Source organism: Enhydra lutris, unplaced genomic scaffold (assembly GCF_002288905.1).
Source record: "Enhydra lutris kenyoni isolate GAN:26980312 unplaced genomic scaffold, ASM228890v2 scaffoldscaffold19, whole genome shotgun sequence".
NCBI lineage: Eukaryota > Metazoa > Chordata > Mammalia > Carnivora > Mustelidae > Enhydra > Enhydra lutris.
Genome location: NW_019154103.1, coordinates 34,858,093 through 34,882,998, shown reverse-complemented (window position 1 = coordinate 34,882,998; position 24,906 = coordinate 34,858,093). Strand labels below are relative to the sequence as shown.

Genomic DNA, 24,906 nt, shown 5'->3' with positions numbered 1-24,906 from the left:
CACAATTCTCCTTTCCCATTTAAAAATAACAAAATTGCAGCATGCCTACTTTATTGAGACAAAATTCAGGTATTTCCTCTAACACATCATCACAGACATTAGTCTATATGCTAAGAACACACCATCCTGCCTAAGAAACCTGAAAGTTGGTTAGAATTGCTTCATAACATCCTTACTCCACTCTCCAGGATCACAAAGCCTAGGACTAAAAGATACAGGAGTCACCTCACTTGCTATGATGGACAGTCTCCCAAACACCAAATACCACTGTTTTCCAAACACTGTCACTATTTTGTAACTTTTGAGTAGTATGTTTCTTCTAAATCTTAACTACACTCCTATCTACTTTTCCTATACTGTTTCACTTGTGTCTAATAGTATATCATTTGGGGATTATAATCGCAGGTTCTGAAAGGCAGAAATGACTCTCGAGGCATAGTCTAAGCTCCTGTCCTCATAAAACCCAACCAAGATGAAATATTCCCTATGTATTTAAAAAAATATTGACTATAGATGTGGTTTGTTCCTGTTTAATTTCTGAAGCCCTCAGACAGAATCAGAACATTTAATTAAGAAAATGTATAACGCAATTCTCTCTGAACCTAACATATAAAAGTTCTAGCAAGCTTATTACAAATATATACGCTTATTTAACAAAATTATTTACTCAGCCTACTCTGTAATTATAATTTGGATATAATTAAGTTCCAACCAAGAAAATGTTCTTTGTGGTTCCTGTCCATGTAACAGTCACTTTTTACAATACAACAAACAGTCTTTGTTAGGGAAAGAAAAGCAGCAAGCCCAAGTCTTCACAATTCAAGTTTTGGAACAAATTATTCATCAGTATTCCTCATAACCCCTATACAAAAACAGACTTCAGTATATCCTCCATTCAACGATCTTCAGAGACTCAACTGTCTCTGAAGTAGGCTATGAGAAGAGAATAGCAACATACACAGAGGCAGATTTTTTTCCCCTCCATGTTCTATCTCCCCATCTAGAAAGTTGGTACCCTCTTGTGTATGCTATTTTAAAATGTGCCTGAAGCTCCTTTCAAACTCCAATTAACCTTTTTCATCTCATCAAAAACCCTTAAAAAAAATTTCTATTATCTCTAAGACCAGTAACAAAATAATACCCACAAAAAGGAATCCAATACCTCTGTAAACTTTAGAAGGAAAATGCTACTGCATTAAAAACTATCAGAATGCAGGAATTCTATGAATATATTTCTTTACCTCAATTTTTCCACAGTGGGTTTAGCTGGTGTGCTACCAACTGAGGAAAATCCATTGTCACTGTCTGAGGAATCTCCAAATCTCCGCGAAAGCCAGTCCCTTAATGGTCTATGAAAACATTAAGAATTCACTCTTAAAATTTGGCTACATTAAAAAAAAAAAAAAAAAAAAGATCAGAAGTAGTATTGTTTTTCAAGAAACAGGAACATACCTGATAAAGGGAATGGCCATAAAAAATTTATTAGGTGCCAAACCAAGTTTGGATTTCGGGGTCATATCATTTCTATGGCAGGGCAATTTCTCAATGGAGAACCACTCAATGTTCTGAGACACAAAAAAATAATTCATTTAGTTAATTATCATCAGGGAGTTTCTAAAAGCAATTTCTTACTTCATTCAATTGGGATACTGCCCAGCAGCCTGAAAATACTTTAAATTACATACCCGAATTTCTCTTCTGGTTTTTGGGTTAAATTTTGTGTCTTTTGGAATTCCTGGAATGATGTACAAACGAGCAAGCTGGTCATTGATTCGAAGTTCAATGTAATCATCCTTACAAATATAATCTTTGATGTCAAAACCAGTTTCTTCAAAGACCTGGAAATAACAAATTTAGGTGACGATTTTCAATTGTTTCTGTTAGACCTCCAGTTTGTTAAAATTTATTCCAAAGCAAAAACTCAGAAAAATCCAGACAATTAAAGGCATGAAAACATGAGGCAAGAAATCAGAATATTCTAGGATCTAGTTCTAGCTCCGAAGTGTGTTCAACTATGGATAAACCCTTTTACATATCTCAGCCCAAGTTCTTCACCTATTCAATGAAGAAAGATGTGTGATTTACAAAAAGAAGTATGTATTATTTGGTCTTCATCCCTTTCTGATACAAAGCTCCTAAAACCCTTGGAATTTCCTAATCGATGAAAGCAACCAAGGTACCTTTTGCCATGTTACTGAGGTGACTTTTGGACCCCACCTAAAGATGGGGGGCTGATTGAAAGGACAACCAATCAAGGGATCAGAGGATTAGAATTTTCAGTCCACCTTCAAACCCTACCCCACCTCCCACCTCCATGAAGGGGAGAAAGTCTGGAGATTGAGCTCCATGGTCAACAGCTAATGATTTAATCAACCCTGCCTATATAAAGAAGGCTCCATAAAAACCCAAGGTGGGGCACGACTTCCGGGCTGGTGAACGTGGAGATTTGGAAGAGTGGTACACTAGGAGACAACACAGAAGTTTTGCAACCCTTCCCCACATCCTGCCCTCTGCAGCTCTTCCATCTGGGTGTTCTTGAATTATATATCCTTTTAAATACACTGGTGATCAAGTAAAATGTTTCTCTCAGTTCTGAAAGCCACTCTAGCAAATTAAACCCAAAGAGGGTGTCTTTGGAACCTCCAATAGGTTAGATGCACAGAAGACAACAAATTGCAACTGTCATCTGAAGTAAAAGGAAGTCTTGTAGGACCGAGCCCTTAACCTGAAGAATCTGATGACATTTCCAGGTAGACAGAGTCAGAACTGAGTTGAACTGTAGGATACCCAGCCAATGTCTGACAACTGCTTGCTGGTGTGAGGAATGTCACCCCTCCCCCAACACACACATACACTGTAATTGAGTCCATAACTCTTAAAATGTTAGAATACAGCAACAGTTCCCAGTCTGTGGAGAGTACATACTGGGACCACATATGGATTTTATTCATAGCATCTACAAATCTAAATGTACACCAAGCTACAAACTAAAAATTGCCTTACACATATAAAACTGTTTCTTGGGCTCCGGGATGCCTCAGTTGGTTAAACATCTGTCTTCAGCCCAGATCATGATCCCAGGGTCCTGCAATAGAGTTCTGCACTGGGCTTCTTGCTCTGTGAGGAGTCTACTTCTCCCTCTGCACCTCCCCACCCTGCTAGTGCTCTCTCTCTTGCTCACTCTCTCTCAAATAAATAAAATCTTAAAAAACAAACAAACAAACAAAAAAACCCATTTTTAAAATGAAAACTGAATTGTGATTAGTACTAAAACTTAAATGCACAGATTCCAAAAGTATAGCTACAACCCCATGTGTTGGGGTTGGCAGGGTGGGGAGATGAATGCAAAAAAACCTGAAAACCAGTGAAACAGACTCATGGTTCTAAAACTGCCTTCCCTCAGCAGTGCCTCAAGGGCTGGAAGAGAAGGAATTGGGAGAACATAAATCTCAGGAACTGATATTACATCTAACCTTCACCTCTTCCCTCAACTAGAGAAACCACATTTACTCTGATTAAACCACTGGTCTCTTCTGGACTTAAACGTTCTCCTTCAAATAACATCTGCATTACTCTGACAAAGTCCTTCCCCCACTTCACCCCCACCAATCAAAAAGGCTTTGAATTCTCAGTGGCTAGAACCCATTTTGGATCTTTTACACATTCCTAGTTCCTCCCCTTTCCTCTGGTTTCAGCATCTTTTAACCACTCAGTGGGACAAAAGATGTTAAAACACATGGACAGGGGCACCTGGGTGGCTCAGTGGGTTAAAGCCTCTGCCTTCGGGTCAGGTCATGATCCCAGGGTCCTGGGATTGAGCCCCGAATCTGGCTGTTGCTCAGCGGGGAGCCTGCTTCCTCCTCCTCCTCCTCCTCTCTTTCCCTCTCTGCCTGCCTCTCTGCCTACTTGTGATCTCTCTCTCTGTCAAATAAATAAATAAATCTTTAAAACACATGGACAGGCTTGAATCTCTTCAAAGGTACAGGTATGCAGGAGCTTTTCCTGCTCATTTGTCTCTTCCCTCTTTGTCACTTCATGCACCTCTTTCTACATTCCTCAAAAAAGGCACAGTATCCTTCTCTCAGACATGTGTAGTCTAGGACTCCCAATTTAAGCTCCTCCACGATATACAACTCATTTGTTACCATTTCTATAAATCCCTAAGCATGCTAAACCTCCTGTTCCTCATTAAAAATAAAAAAGCTAGGTGAATATACTCACTTGAAAAATGTTCTATAGGTATATAGAATATGAGAAACATTTGTATTTCCTACTTCTGGGAATGTCAGACTGGGTACCTAAGTACATATGTGGTATTGGAAAAAAATTGTCCTGTGTTTCTTTATATCTACATCTGGTATTGTCCTATGTTTTTTTATATGTTTGTCCTATGTTTCTTTATATCTACACCTGGTATTGTAGGTATACATAATTAACAGTCTATTAAAGGTGATCAGTGACATTCAAACAAAGCAAAACTATGTTATCTTTCCCAGAATAATCTGAAGCTCCATGACAAAAGTTTCATACCTCCCCATATCTTAACATTTATATACATAGGACAATGTAATTAAAACCATCAATCATGTGGATTTATTTCACAATGCATATATGCTATCTGATGTTTCCATTAAAGCAAAATCCAGATGCTCTAGTTTTCCTTTTACTTAAAACAAAGGTCTACTCTACTGTTTGAGACAGAGATTAAAAACATTTTTGATTATATATTAACCTTGAGAGATATTAGATTTATAACTATAACAATTAAGACTGCGCCACAAAAAAAAAAAAAAAAAAAAAAAAAAAGACTGAGATACCTAAAAGTTTGCACATCTATGATACAGGAGCTGCTTCTCTTTATCAAAGGGAAGACATAAACCAGAAGACATTAACAGTACAATCCACAATATATCAGAAAGCACTATGTATCAAGAGAAGTAACCCAACTTTTAAAAAATGGGTAATATACAAGTGGGTACTTAATTAAGAAAACATACAAGTGGCCAATAAGAACATGACAATGTGCTCAAAATCATTTAACTTTAAGAAAATGCAAATAAAAATACAATGATAAAGCATTGCATTCCCATCAGAATGGCTAAATTTTTTCATTGAAATATAATTAATGGATAACGTATTACTTTCAGGGGGTGCCTGGGTAACTCAGTGGGTTAAGCCTCTGCCTTCAGCTCAGGTCATGGTGTCAGCGTCTTGGGATCAAGCCCTGCATCAGGCCTTCTGCTCAGCGGGGAGCCTGTTTCTCCCTTTGCCTGCCTCTCTGCCTACTTGTGATCTCTCTCCCTCTGTCAACTAAATAAATAAAATCTTAAAAAAAAAAAAAAAAAAAAAGATTGGTCTCTCTTCTTCCCCCTCTTCCCCTCCCCCACTCTATCTCTCAAAAAATAAATGAATAAAAATTTTTAAAAAGCATTAGTTTCAGCAGTACAACACAATGATCTGATACTTGTGTGTTTTTTAAAGATTTTATTTATCTGACAAACAAATATTTACTTGGCAGTGAGAGAGGGAACACAAGCAGGGAGAGTAGGAGAGGGAGAAGCAGGCTTCCCACTGAGCAGGGAGCCCGATGTAGGGCTCCCTGGGATCCCATGACCCTGGGATCATGACCTGAGCCAATGCAGATGCTAAGGACTGAGCCACCCAGGCGCCCCTAATAATTTGATATTTGTATACAGTGAAAATTACCATAAGAGTTTTTCTACTATTATTGAGATATAATTGACATATATCACTGTATAAGCTTAAAGTGTATAGCATAATGCTTTGACATAAATATACTGTGAAATGATTACCACCTTAAGTTTAGTTAGCAACCACTGCCTCATATAGCTACAGTAAAAGGGAAAAGGCAAAAGTATTTTTTTCCTTGTGATGAGAACTCTTAAGATGTACTCCCTTAACAACTTTTATATATATCATACAGCAGTGGTTACCTATAGTCATCATGCTGTACATTACATCCCTACCACTTATCTATAATAGGAAGTTTGTACCTTTTGACCATGTTTCTCCAATTCTCCCTACCCCCCGCATCCCCACTCTGGGAACAAATATGATCTTTTTCTGAGACTGGTTTTTTGTTTTTTCTTTCTAGATTCCACATATAACTGAGATCATACGACATCTGTCTTTCTCTTATTTCAAAATCTTAGCATAATGCCCTCAAGGTCCATATATGTTGCACAAGTGGCAGGATTTCCTTGTTAATGGCTGAATAATACCCATTTTGTGTGTGCTGTGTGTGTGTGTATATATATACCCCACAGCTTCTTTATCTCCTGTCAGTGGACACTTAGGTTGTTTCCATTTCTCAGCTACTATAAATAATGCTGCGACCGTGGGTACAGTATCTTTTCAAATTAGAGTATTAGTTTCTTTTGAATATAGTGGAATTGAAGTGGAATTGCTGGATCATATGGTAGTTTTATTTTTTGAGAAATCTCTATACTGTTTTCCATAGTGGCTACACCAGTTTACAATCTCACCATCAGTCCCCTTATCTTCACATCTTCACATTTATGTTTTTGATAACGGCCATTCTAACAGGTGTGAGGTGATACCTCATTGTGTTTGTTTTTTTTTTTCTTTTTGCAGTTTTGATTTGCAATTTCCCTAATGACTAGTGATGTTGAATACCTTTTCATGTACCTGTTGGTATTTGTAGCTCTCCTTTGGGAAAATGTCTATTCAGGTCTTTTGCTCATTTTTAATTGATTAGTAGGGTTTTTGTTGTTGTTGTTGTTACTGTGTTTAGGAGTTCTTTATATATTTGGGGTATTAACCCCTATATAATTTGCAAATTTCTTTTTTCCATTCTGTAACCTTTTTACTTTGTTGGCACTTTCCTTTGCTGAGGCTTTTCAGTTTGATGTAGTCCCACTTGTTTTTTATTTTGCTGCTTGTGCTTTAGGTGTCACATTCAAAAAGCACTGCTAAGACCCACGTCCACGAGCTTTTTTCCTATAACTCCTTCTAGAAGTTTCATGGTTTAGGTCTTACATTTAATACTCTCATCCATTTTGAGTTAATTTTTATGAGTGGCATAAGACATGCATCTAGTTTCATTATTTTGTCAATGCCTAATTTTCCCAGCACCATTTACGGAAGAGACCATCTTTCCTCCCTTGTGTTTTCTTGGCTCCCAGGTTAAATATTAGTTGACCGTACATGCTTGGGTTTATTTCTGGGCTCTCAATTCTGTTCCTCTCATCCATTTTTCTGTCAGTACCACACAGTTTTGATGACCTAAGTCTTACAGTAGCTTGAAACCAGAAGTGTGATGCCTCCCATTCTGTTGTTCTCAGGACTGCTTTGGCTATTCAGGGTCTTTTATGTTTCTGAACAAATTTCAGAACTGTTTTTTCCTCTTTCTATTAAGAAATGCCATTGGAATCTTGACATGGGTTGCACAGAATTTATAGATGACTTTTACCAGTATTGACATTTTAACAATATTAATTCTTCCAATCCATAAACATGGGATAAAATTGTTGGAATTTCTCATGTTGGCCTGGATAACTAGAACTTTCATATATAGGTGGTAGGAATGTAAACTGGTACAACCACCCAGAAAACTACTGGCAACAGGTTTACATCATCTTTATGATTAAGCCACACCTAGAGAAATGAGAGCTTATTTACCTCAACAAAGACATATAAGAATACTTGGAACAGTTTTATTAATAATAGCCAAAAGCAGGGTGCCTGGGTGGCTCAGTCGGTTAGGTGTCTGTCTTCAGCTCAGGCCATAATCTCAGGGTCCTGGGATCGAGCCCTGCAATAGGCTCTCTGCTCAGCAGGGAGTCTGCTTCTCCCTCTCCCTCTGTGCTTGGGTGCTTGCTCTCCCCCTCAAATAAGTAAATAAAATCTTTAAAAATTAATAATAATAGCCAAAAGATGGATACAATCCAATGCATAAGAGATAAAGCACTGCAACTATCTGTACACTGGAATACTAAAGAGCAATAAAAAGAAACCCAACTACCGATATATGCAGTATAAATCAATCTCACAGATTTATATGGAGACAAACACAAAAAACAAAGGACCTAACACAAAATCCTTTTAATATGAACCTCAAGAACAAGCAAAACTAATCAATGGTGATAAAAGGCAAAGTACTGCTTCCCTCTAGGAGGTGTGGGAAAACTGGGTATTGACTGAGAAAGGGCAGGATAGAATCTTCTGAGGTGCTGGCAATATTCTGTATCTTGATCTGAATGTTGGTTTCACATATATAAACATTATTAAACACATATATAAACATTATTAAATTGTTCTGATTAGCTTCCTTCCCTGAATAGTACTTATCATAACAAATAAGAATACATACCTAGTCATGTAAGTCTGTATGTGAGAAACTACGCTGAAAGTAAATAGTATAATCCAAGTTCCTTGTGAGCAAAACCTGTTAACTTTGTGTTACAAATAGTATCTAACTACACACACGCTTAATAAAATAAATATTGAGGGGCTGCTAGGTGACTCAGCTGCTAAGGATCAAGCCCCACTGTCAGGCTCCTTGCTCAGCAGGAAGACTGCTTCTCCCTCTCCCTCTGCTTGGCATTCCCACTGCTTGTGCGCTCTCTCGTTATGTCTCTTTGTCAAATAAACAAAATCTTAAAAAAAAAAAAAAGTACTGAAGAAGACTGAGGAATTTTTCAAATTAAAGGAGACTGAAGATATGTAATAATATAATGCAAACACAATGCCTGAGCCTGGAAGAGAATCCTGGATGGGGAAAGGGTTGAAACTGCTGAAAGGAACATACTGGGGCAATCGGTAAATGTGAACATTAAATACCTATTAGATAACAACACCTACCAAAGTTAAATTCCTGAATTTGATAATTACAGTGTGATTACATAAGGGAACTTCCTAGTTCCTAAAACTTATATGCATTAGTATTAAGGGATTAAGGTGCATGATGTCTGCAATTTACTCCAAAATTATTCAGCAATAATAATAAAAACCAAGGGATGTCTGAGTGGTACAGTCGGTTAAGCATGCGACCCTCGGTTCTGGCTCCAGTTGTGATCTCACGGTCATGAGATCAAACCCTATGTGGGGTTTCATATTCATCTTGGAGTCTAGACTCTCCTTCGGCCTCTCCCCACCATGTGCTCATTTGTGTGCGCATACACCTTCTCTCTCCCTAAAATACATAAATAACTCTTAAGGGACACCTGGGTAGCTCAGTCGGTTAAGCGTCTGACTCTTGATTTCTGCTCAGGGCATGGAATTGAGCCCTGCATCAGGCTCCAAGCTCAGCGGGGAGTCTGCCTGGGATTCTTTCTCTCTCTGCCCCTCCCTCCCCCTGCTCCCGTGCTCGCTCTAAATCTTTTTAAAAAAATAAAATAAAAACTGGGGTGCCTAGGTGGCTCAGTTAAGCGTTTGCCTTTGGGCTCAGGTCACAATCTCGGGGGCCTGGGATCAAGCCCTGCATCAGGCTTCCTGCTCAGCAGGTAGTCTGTTTCTCCTTCTCCCTTTGCCCCCTCCCCGAAAACCCACTTGTGCTCTCTGCTGTCTCTCCTGCTCTCTCAAATAAGTAAAATCTTTAAAAAATAAAATAAAAGCCATATGCACATATATAAGTGAATGTAAAAAACCAAGTATGGCAAAATGTTAGCAGGCAAATCCATTCTTTGTATTATTTTTCTCTATACTACTTGAAATTATCTCTATCAATATATTTAGTGCACTCAAATATATACTGTGTGCTTAGTAAGTTAACAACTACTTTTCGATGCATGGGCTTCAGGAATTAACAGAGCAAGCACTGCTCTTCAAGGAGCTCAGCCTAAAAAAGAAAATAGTTGTAATCAGGACATACATGCCAAGAGGTAGAAGGGTACTATAAGAATACATAACTCAGCTCCGGGTTAAGGTGTGAGTTGTGAAATGGGGTGGTCATCTGGAGAAGGTATCATGGAAAGCATCCTATTCTGCTGGATACACCTGAGCTGGGACTTGAAAGATGAACAGGAGTTAGCCACATAAGAAGAAAAAGGCATTCCATTTAGAGATCTGGGGATGGCTATAGCTGGAATCATATGGAAGGAAGTGGTACAATAAGAGACAAAATAAAAAGAGCCATCAGCACTAAACACAGGCAGCTTCAAACCCTGTACAACCAAACTTAAAACAAGTATAATAAAGTAACAGATATAATCTCTCAATTCTAAAAGTGATAAATAATCAATTTGCCTCTAAAGTTAGGAATCCACTCTCATTAGACTTACTGGGAAAAGTTTTTAGTAACTCACTTACATATAAAGATACCAAAGACAAAAATTTCAATATCATCTTCTGTGGATAAAATTCATTCCTGTATTTTAATACTTAAATTTTCCTAGCACACAGAAAAGGATTAACTTCCCAAATGATATCAGATAAAATTCCTAAAGTAAGATTTTAAAATGTGCTGAAAAAGCACCAGCACAGACAGATAAAGAAATCCTCTGCCTACTGTCCTTTTATAAACTTACAGGAAGAGGTAGAATAAATCCACCAATACTTCCTCTGTACAAATTCTATCAAGATTTAATCACAATACGCAGGATTAAATGCATAATAAAGGAGGTTTCATTACAATAAAATATATTGTTTTGCTAAATAACAAGCAACAAAAATAAGTCCCAAAACAAGTGAATTGCCAAGTATCATTTACTTGCGCAACAACTGGTGTTTCACAACAATAAAAATACACTGAGGTTATCCTAACGCATCCTTTCAACAGTATCTAGAAAACATTTTTCACATATTTGTCGTAAATCTACTTCACTGAATCAAAGTAATCAGAACCCAATTAACAACGGGGAACCAAAAGGTCAAGGACTGGAAACTGTAACGATGACACTAAGCTTTCTGTTGACAGTTATATTCACACCTTGTCCCTGAGAAGGCTGCCACTGCTTCTTTCAGTTCAGCCCACAGACACAGCCCTTATACGATGGGTCAGATTCTGCTATAACAAAACACCCCTGGACAGCCATAGATAATGGAATAAGAACAGTAACAAAACTAAAATAAACCAAATTAATTTGTCATTAGCAACTTAAAAGGGTAAGCACCCACGACAGAACTGCATAACTTAAAAGTCCAAGAAAAAGCGTTTAAAGCATCAGCCTAGCTAATGGAAGCTTAAAAAAATTAGAACTCCTCCTTATAGCTTAATACAAGAGAAAATGAAAAGAAACATTGTTATTTTTCGGAGGAGTTTGTGGTAATATCCCAATCTGGTTTTAAACTAAAACTTACAGACAGTACATCCTCCCCCTACCACCACCGAACAGTACTGCAGCACCATCAAGTGGCAGAAGGACACACTACAAGTCTAGGACCGCTAGGTGAACACTTCGATTACTCAAAACGGGAACTGCTATGAACTAAAACTTCATCTCACCAATATTCATGTTGAAGGCCTAACCCTCAATGCGACTGTGTTTGGGGAGAGGGCCTGTGAAGAGATGATAAAGGTAAAATGAGGTCATAAGGTTGGGAGCCTAATCCAATAGGGCAGATGCCCTTATAAGAAGAGGAAGAAACACAGGCACCCAGGTTGGCTCCATGGGTTATAAATAAGCCTCTGCCTTTGGCTCAGGTCATGGTCTCAGGGTCCTGGGATCGAGCCCCACATCGGGCTCTCTGCTCAGCGGGAAGCCTGCTTCTCCCTCTCTCTCTGCCTGCCTCTCTGCCTACTTGTGATCTATCAAAAAAATAAATAAAATCTTAAAAAAAAAAAAGAAGAAGAGGAAGAGGAAGAGACAGGCACACTCTGCACTCACAAAGGCACCCAAGAAAGACCATGGAAGCACAGTGAGAAAGCAGCCACGTACAAGCTGGAATGAGAGCCCTCACCAGGAACCTTATGAGCAGGCAACTTTATCTTGGGAGCCTCTAGAATTGGGAGAGATAAATTTCTGTTGTTTAAGCCACTCAGGCCATGGTACAATGTGCAACCTTAATCTTAAAATTTTTGTCTCTTTATATAACAGAGGCAACCATTTAAAAAATCAGATATAGGGGCACCTGGGTGGCTCAGTGGGTTAAAGCCTCTGCCTTTGGCTCAGGTTGTAGTCCCGGGGTCCTGGGATCCAGCCCCACATCCGGCTCTCTGCTCAGCGGGAAGCCTGCTTCCTCCTCCCTCTCTCTGCCTGCCTCTCTGCCTACTTGGGATCGCTGTCTGCTAGATAAATAAAATCTTTAAAAAAAAAAAAAAAAAAAAAAACAGATATAAAAGTCAAATTCTAATCCCAAAATTTACAAAAATTAAAGAAAAGGTTTTTTTCTGACAAGTTCCTTTATCAGCAAAAAGAGGATGTTTCTTAGATCAAAAAGGTTAGAAGGATTATTGTTATTATCAAAAGGGAAAAAATCTTTCCCTGAAATTGAGACTACAGTTCCTAAGAATACTTGCACTTTCCTCAGAGCAAGACAAAAACTCTAAAACAGAAAAACAAAAGTGATTCGAATCAGAAAGGTAAATGTTATTAGAAAATATTTATACTTAAAAATCACAAATTCCTTCCATTTTCATCTATGTGTTAAGAAATACTCATTTACAAATATTCCTTGACTGCCTATATTGTAGTAGTCAGGAACATGGATTCCAGTACCAACCACCAGTGTTTTGCATCCCTGTTCTGCTGTTCACTGTGAGACCTTGGTATATGACTGAACTCTCCCATAATGGTTGTATTCCTCCCCACAAGACTCTCTTATAGCATCCTATCATTGACACTCCATTCTCCCACTCCCCATGCCCCTAATATATTTCATTTACTTTCTTAGAAACTGTGGTGATCTATAATCATTACTGAAATTAGCACCACATGAACTGGACAATCTTTTACCTTAGTATCCCAGAGCAGAAAACAAGATAAACTAAACTGAAAACTAGGTGCCTCAGCTCACAGGTTAACTGCCTCTGCACCCCCCCATTCCCTCCCCCAATACTTTATTTCTGCATCATCCTAACTCTTTATAATATAGTGTATAAAACTGGTCAGAAGAAAGGTTATAGTGATAGATGTAGATAATTCCTTAGACATGGGATAGTTCTCTTCAGTTATGCAAGTTTAGTATATGTGCTGCCGAAGCGAGCACCAGTTATGCAAGTTTAAACACTTGATTTCCTCCAAGTTCCCTCAAAAAGATCCAATTAAAAAGACAGATCTCACCAAATTTAGTCCAAATTTAGACTGTTTTCTAGTTAATGCAGTGTCTTTTCTGGACCCAGACAATTATCTACTGCTATAGGATTAACCTAACTCTACATACAGAACTACACATCAATTCCTCTAAGTAGGATGCTATGATTTCTACTTGTCCTTCCTTTTGAGCAAGAGAATCCGAGTTTGAGGACATAAAAGGGAGACTTTACAACTGCTCCATTTCATCTCCTACCACCTACAAAAAGGAAAAGGAAAGCTCTTACAGTATGTGTCAATTTCTCTCCTGCTACCTGAACAGCTTTTAATGTTAGGAGGTGTGTATAAACCTTCACTTACCTGGATACAATGACTTTGTCTATAATCTGTTGAAAACACTTACTTCAATTAGCTCTTCTATATTAAATTTAAAATGCAAACCATTAATGGTTTTTCTGCGTTAAATAACTACTAGTAGTTTTTAAGAATCTTAATTATTATTGCTCACTAATAATTATATCCAAACTTAAACCAGGTGGTGAACATTGGTGCAGCAAAACACTGAATTAAAAAAAATAAGGCAACAGATCAAAATGAGATTTGCCACAAAATCTATATTGCCATCTCAAAAATATTTCAAAGTTAATCACTAACACCTTAGATTTACCTCAAGTTATTAAGTCCTTACGTAACTCTTCTTAATAAATGTGTATCTCACAGAGAAATTAAGTAGCTCACCCTAAGTCTCTAGGCTTCTAACATATATGAGAACTATTAACAGGAAAAAAATCTTTCAACTCCTAGGCTAGTTTTCTTTCCATTATATCATGCTTCTTTATAGCTCAAGGTCTCAAATTTCAAGGATAAGATGTAGTGCAATAAGTGACCAAGGAACTGATAAATAAGAATACAGTCCACAGGGTGTCTGGGTGGCTCAGTGGGTTAAGCCTCTGCTTTCAGCTCAGGTCATGATCCCAGAGTCCTGGGATCGAGCCCCGCATCAGGCTCTCTGCCTAGCAAGGAGCCTGCTTCCCCCTCTCTCTCTGCCTGCCTCTCTGCCTACTTGTGATCTCTGTCAAATAAATATTAAAAAAAAAAAAGAATACAGTCCACAGTGTATCACAAGTAATACATAATTAACACCAAACAAATGTCTAGACAATAACTTATAAAAGTTCCACGACTATTATAGGGTAGAGCTCATGAATTAATTTTTTAAATACATGGAATTTTAATTAACAATAAACTTTAGAAATTTTCCACTCTACAGAATGACTAGAATCAGAAAGACAAGAAATAACAAGTGCTGGTGAAGATGTGAGAAAAAGAAACTCCCATGCATCTGTTGGTGGGAATGCAAACTGGTGCCACCACTGTGCATAACAGTATCAGGTTCCTCAAAAAATTAAAAATAATAATAACCACATGATCGATCCAGTAATTCCACTACTAGGTATATATCCAAAGAATACAAAAACGCTAATTTGAAAAAGTATACGCACCCTTATGTTTATTACAGCCTTATTCACAACAGCCAAAACATGGAAGCAACCCCAGCATCGACTGACAGATGACTGAATAAAGATACAGTATGTGTACACACACATATACACAGGAGTATTACCCAGCCATAAAAAAGAATGAGATCTTGCCATTCGCAGCAACAGGGATAGATCTAGAGGGTATTAAGTTAGGTGAAATAAGTCAAACAGAGAAAGACATTAAATTGTGATTTCATTTATATGTGGAATCTAAAAAACAAACAGCAGAAACAGGCCCATAAATAGAGAACTGATGGTTTCCACAGGGGACAGGATTGGGGGATGGGAAAATGGATGAAGAGGAGTGGGTAGTACAGACTTACAATTATGGAGTGAGTAAGACATAGGGATGAAAAGTAGAGTATAGGAAATATGGCCAATGGTATTTTAATAAGTGTATGGTGACAAATGACAGCTACACTTGTGAGCACAGCATAATGTTTAGACTTGAATCCCTATGTTGTACACCCGAAACTAATATAACACTGTGTGTAAACTATACCTCAGTTAAAAAAAATTTATTCACTCTAAATCTCATTGACAAATAAACTCAGATACTGGATACAGAGCTACTTGGTGGCAATTCTTCGGGCAAAAAAGATCTTTTGAGCTGGGTCTAGATAGGATTTGAATAGGCAGGAAGAAGAGAGAAACTTCCAGTGAGGGAAATAATATAAGCAAAGTTTAGAACTGAAACAAAGCAGTCAAATTCAGAGACAGAGAATAAATTCTTCTGACCGAGAACAAAGACAAATTTAGGAATAGCTAAATTTTGTGTTGGGGATAAGGGAGGGAGTTTCAATACTTAAAAGAATTAAATTTCATCTTACAGACAACAGGAAGCTACAGAGGGTTCTGAGCAACAAATGTAAATTTCTTAGAAAAGCCAAAATTGTGTCTGGAAGCCAAGACTATAAACGTAAAACAAGGACTGTAATTGCCAAAATGTTTTACCAATTACAAATCCAACTCTTAAAAAAGGGTAGAGAATATATCATCAAATAGAAAGGAGTTAGAGATAACAATTAAAAATGGGCAAAAAAGAAAATGGAGGGGTGCCTGGGTGGCTCAGTGGGTTAAGCCTCTGCGTTCAGCTCAGGTCATGATCTCAGGGTTTTGGGATCAAGCCCCGCAAAAAAAAAGAAAATGGAAACAAATTAAGGGAAGAAGAATAGAAGAGATATGGGCAAAAGCATCGTTATAAAAGAGAAGTTACTTCATGCAGTCAAGTTCTAGAAAGAGGATTTAATGATTCAAACAATAAATCTCCATGGCTAAAAAGCACACTCAAAGCATAATCACCAAATATTACTAGGTTTCAAACTGCAGGAACTCACCTCTCTAGCAGCACAATCATGAGGAGCTTCTTCTTTATTTACTTTTCCTTTTGGAAATCCCCAGCCTGATTTTGCTAGATACCCCTGAACCAATAGTACCTATAAAAACAAGCAGAGGTAAATATAAAACTTGCTTTCTCCTTACTACAAGTAACTGTCATAACCAATAATTTTATACAATACTTGATTTTAACATCTTCTAAGAGTCTGACTATACCACTACTAGTGTGAAGGCAGGCATTCTGACCATTTTAAAGTATTTCTCCAACAATTAAATGACTTTTTTTTTGCAGTAAGTCATACTACAAGTAGAAAACAGTAAGACCCAGAATGCAGACAAAATATGCAAAATTTGGCCTTTTAGCACTAAAAGTCCATTTTAAAACCTGTTTAGAACAAAATAACACATATATTTTACTAATAAGATGAAAACAGCTGATCACTGCACTAAAATCTTTTATTACACTCACATTTTCAAGTGTCTCATCAAGAATAATTGCACCATAGGTTGGTACTCCCATTTTATATTCCTTCCATTCATCCAAAACTTTTTCCACATCTTCACCTTGAGGCAGCAAAAATGGACAATGACTGAAGAGTATACATAGTGTTAAGGAAGCTCCTCTCTCTAAATATAGCTTGAGTGCTTATATACAGATAGAAACCTATTTAAATCAACTATGAATTTTATATGAAATTACTCAAATCTTCACCTAAGTTTCCCCTTATTTATTTTTTCCACATTTGTTTCCTCCTGAACAAGTATAAATAAAATCTTAAAAAAACAAAAACAAAAACAAACAAACAACAACAATCATAAAGAAATATTAACTCTGGGTATTAAGGAAGAATAGCCTCTTTCAAAAGAAATTGGGCATGGTCCCCCCATACTGGGCAGTGTAAAAACTTACTTTTTTAAAGTAAATAAAGCCTAAACCTGTAAAGTATATGCTCAGCCTTCCAATTCTCCATGTCATCAAATGTCTCATCACTACAACACTGTTAATTATGAAAAAGGTGGGAAAAATTATAATTTTTGAGTGTTTCTCAAACCAAGGATATATGCTTAAGGTTCCTCAAGTCCTCTATGAAAACATATATTCTGTGTTTTTATTTTGATGTTAACCTAAAAACATGTACTATGAGCATATTTTCAATCATTTGGATGATGACATATATCAAGTACTACAACTTGATTTCAGAGACCATACTGATACTAGTACTACTCTAACTGCTGTGGGCTACCAAAAACAGAAGGAAGTTAATACACGAATGATGCATTAGGATCAAACGCTATCCCAGCACACACACACACAAAAACCCATTTCTTAACAGATGTAGAAAAGAAAGATGTGCAAAAACGGGTAGTACAGGCGTATCAAAATACCCTCAAAGAAGCATTATATTCATGTTGTGACTGGCAGCTAGTTGGTTTTAAAAAATCACATTAATTCACTTTATGGAAACATATTTTAAGTTCTATAAGCTTTATATTTAAATTTTTATTTTGGTTTTATAGTTGAAGTAAAAATTACAGAGGCCATCAAAGAGCCCAAAAAAAATCAACCATCTATGACAACATTGTAATTAGACAGGCACTAGGTTAACCTCAACATAATTAATATAATCTCAATACAATGCCTTCAATTGGGGAAAGGGAGAAAAAAGAATAAAGTATGGATACAACATCAACCATTCCATGAAGCCCTACAATTCTAGACAGGCTTGCTAACATTCTGGAAAGGTACTTCCCACTAACAGTCTGGCTTTATAAATGTTTACGAAAACCTCTTATGTGTTTTAAAGTTATCACAGGCTTTTTTGAATCTATGCATAAATTTTAATTAAATGTTTATTTCTTCCATTAAAAGCTTTACCAGAAGAAAACATAAAAATACACCAGGAACAGAGATAATTCCTAACAGTTCTATACCTAGATTATAGCTTCTTAAAAAGCCAAATCCTTCATGATTTCTCCACGGAAATCTATGACCAAGGCTTTAACAAAGATAATGTTCAATAGAACTTATATCCCCCTCTGACTCCTCTTTTACTTTTTTAAGATTTTATTTATTTACTTGAGAGAGAGAGAGAAAGAGCATGAGAGGGGAGAGGGTCAGAGGGTGAAGCAGATTCCCGGCTGAGGAGGGAGCCCAATGCCGGGACTAGATCCCGGGACTCCAGGATCATGACCTGAGCTGAAGGCAGTCGCTTAACCAACTGAGCCACCACAGCACCCTCCTCTTTTACTTCTTCATAGTTAATCAGCTTGATCATTTCTGCCACTGAAATGTCTCTTCAGTGTTTAGTCCCTCTACTATGGCTTCGGACCTTATTGCTACAATGTCAAGTAATTTGACAGCCCATCCTATGGTTTAACCTATCCCGCCAAGTAAGTCTTCTTGAATACCATTTTCAAATGATTTGCATAATATTCCTTAGCCTTGCTCAAAAATGTTTTATGGCTAACATATTTAGAACAATCAGTGTTACGTCCATTTTCTACAATGACCTAGTTGGGGTCGGGAGGTGGTCTTTACTTCATGGAGCTCAGGGAAAATTATAGGGAGCTGAGTACAAGGGTTATTTTCATTCTTATTCCAATTCTAGCAGTTTAGTGAATTTGTGAGTATAATTCCATTTGAATACATGATTTATAGTTAAAAACAATGACCTCCAGGATAAAAATCAGTTTGGCTCAAGGTTTAAGAACCCACAAATATTCCCTATATACCAGCCATCTCTTCCTAATGTGTCCCCATAAGAACTGTCTCCTCAATACAAACTAATTTATTTCCCGAGATATCCCTTGTATTTTCCAACTCTCTAATTTTGCTCAATCCTTTTCTTTACACGGAACATACTCCCCCCACTCCTCTCTTTATAAAATCCTATATTCCCTTACAAACATAGCTTTGCCAAAAAAAAAACAAAACAAAACAAAAAAAAAACCTCTAAATTCTAAAAACATTTACTATTAGAACCATAAGTAATTCATCAATTTTCTTTTCTTTTTTTTTTTTTTTGCCTTGTGACATAGCTTCTCTTATAATCTTTAGTTTGTGAGGCACCTGGGTGGTTCAGTCAGTCGAGCATCTAACTCTCGGTTTCAGCTTGGGTCATGGGATCCAACCAGAGTCGAGCCCTGCATCAGGCTCTGCACTCAGCGGGGAGTCTGCTTAAGATTTTCTCCCCCTTCCTTTGCCCCTCCCCACTCTCACACACGTTAATAAATAAATCTTTAAAAATAATTACAGTAATAACCTTAAATTTCCAAGTGTATCTTTGATAACTGAGAAACTGATAAGTTTCTATCTTATTTGTAAGAAACTTCAAAAGCAAAGACTTCTTTGTACTTGCCACAAAACTAAAAACACTGCTTTTAACATATTAAGTTTTCAATAATTACTTAAGAATTTCTGTCCCAGAAAGGTAGTGAATTAAAGATCATCTGATTAAATGGAACAGCAAGAATAAAATAAAAATAACAGGTCAGTTTTAGAAATAGGCTAGTTATTTCTGAAAGAGAAAAATCAAATTTAATTCTAATCATCAGTGCACATTTCAAGGGGTCCTCTACATAAAAATAAAAATAGTATTAAATTCTGCCTACTATTCATATTTGACAGTTTTAGAAATCAAGGATGTTTACCTAATAACTCATAAATCTCAAAGACGATCAAAAGAAATCTGTGCTGAAATATTTTCTTAGCAATAATGAAAGACAGTAATAATAATAAAAGGATATCAGCTTTAGCAAAGTCTCTTATCCCACACTGAGGTAATCCTGGTGTGTTCTGCATGTAGAAATCCAAGTAAAACCAATGGGCAAGCTCAATCTGAAAACACACTCGGATAGCATTGTCTCTTTCCTCGCTGGGAATATGCAAAATAAATCGGCTGTCAAAAACAAAAAACATATTAAAATTACATTTACAGACTTTAATGATTTTAACCTACTTAACTGCTTCACCCCTGACCCACCAACATAAAAAAGGGACCAAGAGCAGTGCTGATCAAGGAAGCAAAATTTGGGGGGAAATTACTATAGTAAGAGGAGTCTGGAAGGCAGCTCTGCTCACCACTATGGCACCAATGCTGCAAAGGGTAGAGGAGTCTGGAAAAAAAAGTTTATCACAGGTATCTCACTCATAATAGAATTTTTTTAAGAGCCCACCTAAGAATATACACAAATATATTCATTCAAACAGGAAAGATGTTAGGTGCTTAATCTCCACATTTAAAGTATTATAAAGAGACATTAAAGAAATCAACTCTGTTCATTTATAGAACAGATAACCTCATCTGCAGAATCTGAGTTCAAAATAAAGTATACTCACTTTTTAAAATCCCAAATTGTCTTTTCCAAGTACATTTGAAGGGAGCTGGAAATATTCTATATATATAGTATATATACTACATACATATGTAAAATACACTTTATTATTTGTATGTGATGAAGATAATGAACCCCTCTTTGTGCAACAAGTCAGAATTTTAAAAACTAAGTGAACTTAGGGATTTACAGCACTCATTAAGCAATCACCAACTGCTTCTTCCACTACATAGCCTTGTTTGGTAATGACCTCGAGAGACAAGACTGAACTACATTTAAAAAAAAAAAAATCCATTGGTTTTTGAGTTATTTTAAAAAATTAAAAATTAGGGGCGCCTGGGTGGCTCAGTGGGTTAAAGCCTCTGCCTTTGGCTCAGGTCATGATCTCAGGGTCTTGGGATCAAGCCCTGCATCGGGCTCTCTGCTCTGCGGGGAGCCTGCTTCCCTCTCTCTCTGCCTGCCGCTCTGCCTACTTGTAATCTCTCTCTGTCAAATAAATAAATAAAATCTTTAAAAAAAAAAAAATTAAAAATTAGTATCACCCAGCTTGATCACTCACACTATTCACTAGCAAATATTCTTGGTGGTTTCTGAGTTTCAAATCAACCTCAAAACCATGTTTTTAAATTATAAAAATAATGTAGGGGCGCCTGGGTGGCTCAGTGGGTTAAAGCCTCTGCCTTCGGCTCAGGTCATGATCCCAGGGTGCTGGGATCGAGCCCCGCATCAGGCTCTCTGCTTGGCGGGGAGCCCGCTTCCTCCTCTCTCTCTCTGCCTGTCTCTCTGCCTACTTGTGATCTCTATCTGTCAAATGAATAAATAAATAAATCTTTAAAAAAAATAAAATAAAAATAAAAAATAAAAACAATGTAACATTCCCACAGAGGAATGAATATGTAAATGGTAAGACAAATGTAGGTACAATAACCTACATTTCAATACAGAAAAACTTTGAGGAAAAGGGAACTTAAAGAGCACATATACTAAGAAGAAAATGTGTGGGGGCGCCTGGGTGGCTCAGTGGGTTGGGCCGCTGCCTTCGGCTCAGGTCACGATCTCAGAGTCCTGGGATCGAGCCCCGCATCGGGCTCTCTGCTCAGCAGGGAGCCTGCTTCCTCCTCTCTCTCTGCCTGCCTCTCTGCCTGCTTGTGATCTCTCTCTGTCAAATGAATGGATAAAATCTTAAAAAAAAAAAAAAAAGGTAAGAAGAAAATGTGTAACATGCAACTCTGATGGCATTAGGTAATACAAAAATCAAAACTCTTCTACATGGCATTTGAGATCCAGTCCTTGCTCACCTGCATAACCTCTTAGATTACTCTATAAGTTCTTTATACCCAGAGATACCAAATTCTTGGAAATGTCCTAAACTATTATCCACATGCTATATCTACTTCCTTTTCCTTGTCCATCTAGCAAACTCCTGATTTGTCTTTCATGACTTACTAACCCTACTCTCTTATGTAGACACACCAGGCTCCTCTGAACAAATTTACATACACTCAGACTCCCCCTCCTTTACAATTATGTGGCTTTTACTATTATTGTCCACAAACTCCTCCGAATTAGTTCACTGAGATAATGTACTCTATCCTTGTATATTTTTATTCCCATAGTCTAGCATATTGTTTAACAATACTTTGAAAGTGACCTATTGATAGTTATAATGTAATGTTTAAATGCTTACATAGGTTCCTATTCTGGTTAGATGAAACACGTAACATCCACTCTGTCCCTCCAATAAAATGCAGCTATTAAAACCTTAACAAAATGCAAAGAGCAGCTATTGGAGGACTATGAAAAGTAAATAGTAGCAGGAAGACTGGGGAAGACAGTATTCCAAGTGAATTTACCATTTTTCCACCTTCCTGTGTCGCCTGGGTGGACTGGGGTTTGGAGGTGAGCACCAGCACGAACAGAGACAGCCCTAGAAGCCTTCTAATTCTGCCTCAAGGATGAAGAGAGGAGTCTAAGCAGATCTCCTAACACTTGGAGATACGAAAATTCTTCCTTTCTTTTCTCCTTCCTCCCATGCCCCAGCCCCCAAGCAATGCCATCATGGTTAGAGGTGGCTCCAAGAGTGGCTTTAACAGAGACCCACAGAGGCTAAAACTCTAAGGGACAGGAAACTTACTCTCGAATCCTAAGAACTGTGTGGTTCCAAGAGAGTAGGGCCAATCTCCACAGCTTTTATTATTCTAACATCCAGCTGCTCAGTCTCAGACATAAGCAGAAACACATGAAGTGTGACACCAGAGTGGCTTTCTGGCTACAGAACCCAAAAGGATAGACCCAAAGAGCCAATAAGTAGTAAGGAGAAAGCAAAAGAGAAGCAGCTCAGGAAAATGGTCCTGGGAAATTGTTTATGAACGAGGCTCAACCCCAAGCTACACAAGCTTGGATCAGACAACAAACAGCATACCACCAACTTTGTGAACTGAACTCTGACACAGACCACTGCTAAGTCTCAGAATAGCCACTGGATGGTAAAACAGAACAAACAGCAATGCAAAAAACTAACCTTTTATCTGATTTTATCTTACTTAACACATCTCTAAAACAAACTCTGGTTCTTATTTTCACAGTTTGGGGCATTATTTCCATTATGGAATTAACTGTATTCCCACTCCCATTCTACAACCCCTTCTGATCTCTCCACCCACTCAACAAAATTCTATCAGTTTTGGTTAGGTTGTCAACTTCAGCACTACTAACATTCTGAAGCAGGTAAATCTACGCTGGGAGGAGCTTTCCTGTGCACTGGATGATGGTCAGCAGCAACCCTAGCCTCTACCCATTAGATGTCAACAGCCCTCCCCACCCAAGGTGAAACAACCAAAAAGATCTTCTAATATTACCAAATGTTCCCTGAGGGGAACAAAAATCACCCCCACTGATAACCACAGAGTTAGATCAGCACTCAGTCTTTCCATTACTATGACTCTGTAAATGCAATTCACAACTAAGCCACATAGTAAGCTAGGCTTACTTTTCCTTTCCTGCACAATCCTTCATTCTTACCATAATTAATAAATGTTATATCACTGCATTTGCTTTGTGTTCTCTATTACACCTGTCACTAATTCAATCTTCCAATAGTTTCCTAAATTTTTTTTCTCAGATGTTAATTCAAACCAAAGTTTCATCTTGAAGAATATCTTGGAGACTTCTTACCTGTTCCAATCTGAGCTGGTTATCATCTATGACTGTCTACAACAATCATACACATCTGTCATCCTATGTTGTCCTTTCACTGGCATCCCATGGCTCCCTATGCCTCTATCTCATTAGATTTCCTGTTTCTTGTATCCTGTCTTTCTCCTCAATCTTCTTTCCTCTTTTCGTTGAAGTATATTCTCCCAAATCTTCTGGTGGAAAGATGCAAGGGAGATAAATACTGAGACACTCTGTATCTCAAAATACCTTTATCTTCATATTTGACAACTAGGCTAGATAAAGAATTATAGGTTGAAAATCATTTTCCTTCATAGTTTTGAAGCAAATGCTGTCTCTTGCCAGCCTCCAATTTTGATATTGATTGAAACCATTCAGATTCCTTTGTCTGGCATTTTTTTTTTTTTTGGCCTGGAAGATTCCAGGTTCTTCCTTCTGTCCCCAGTGTTCTGAAATTTCCCAGTTGTCTATTTTTTATCTACCACACTGGCCATTCAGTGGACCTTGCCTATTTAGAAACTCACATCCCTCAGTGCCATGGACTGATCCTCCTAATTCTTTACTCTCCTCTGGTATTTCCTACCTCTGGTTCCTGCCCCCCACCCCCCACCTTCTGAGAAACATTCTCAACTTTATTTTGCAAACCATCTATTAAGATTTTTGGTTTTGCGCTCATATTTTTAATTTTCAAATGCTATTTTTGTTTCAATTATGCTTTTATAGACTATCCTGTTTTTCCATGATCACAAAACTCTACCTCTCTAAGGAGATCGATTTTTTTTTTTAACGTTTACCTGCCTAAGTCAATTCTTCCCAATACTCTTTTTTTTTCTTTTAGTTTTAAGCTCTAGTTTTCATCTTAAGAGACCTATTCAGATTTTCACATTTAAGTGACAGACCACAAAGCTATTTAGAAAGGTTGTCAAACTATGAGGCACCATTTAAAGTGAGTAATCAGGCGGAGCCATTTAACTGAGGAACCATCAATGTCAGTATCTTTAGGTCTATCCTCATGTGTTAGTCAGATTACCTAAAGATTCTTCCAATCTTGGACCTGGAGGGTAAAGGCCAAGCTCTGTCATGTTCTACTAGCTGAGCAGGGGAAGAAGGCTGAGGGTTTTCAGTACGTTTACAGGATATATAAATTCACCTCTGCCATTTTTCAATATTCTCTTATTCTAGAGTAGATTAACACTATTATACTAGTCTCTCATTTGGGTCTATTAGGTCTGCTAAGTCATGCAACATTCCCTTTTAGTCACCAAATTTTGTTGCTCATCGTTTCACCCATTCTTCCTTTCCTTGTGGCTTTATATATTTAAAAATTTTTTAAGCTTTATTCTTTT

The 24,906-nt window shown here is 37.5% G+C and overlaps 1 protein-coding gene across 1 annotated transcript in view; it reads right to left on the bottom strand.

The window, feature by feature from the left end:
* Nucleotides 1–24,906, bottom strand: part of LOC111148389 (decapping mRNA 2) — a 50,932-nt gene that overhangs the window by 13,604 nt on the left and 12,422 nt on the right. The window contains exons 2-7 of the mRNA XM_022504904.1: nucleotides 19,799–19,950; nucleotides 16,521–16,648; nucleotides 16,051–16,149; nucleotides 1,686–1,838; nucleotides 1,453–1,565; nucleotides 1,242–1,349 (exon numbers count right to left, since the gene is read on the bottom strand). Of these exons, the coding sequence (XP_022360612.1) occupies nucleotides 1,242–1,349; nucleotides 1,453–1,565; nucleotides 1,686–1,838; nucleotides 16,051–16,149; nucleotides 16,521–16,648; nucleotides 19,799–19,950 (753 nt within the window). The remainder of the gene's footprint in view (nucleotides 1–1,241; nucleotides 1,350–1,452; nucleotides 1,566–1,685; nucleotides 1,839–16,050; nucleotides 16,150–16,520; nucleotides 16,649–19,798; nucleotides 19,951–24,906) is intronic.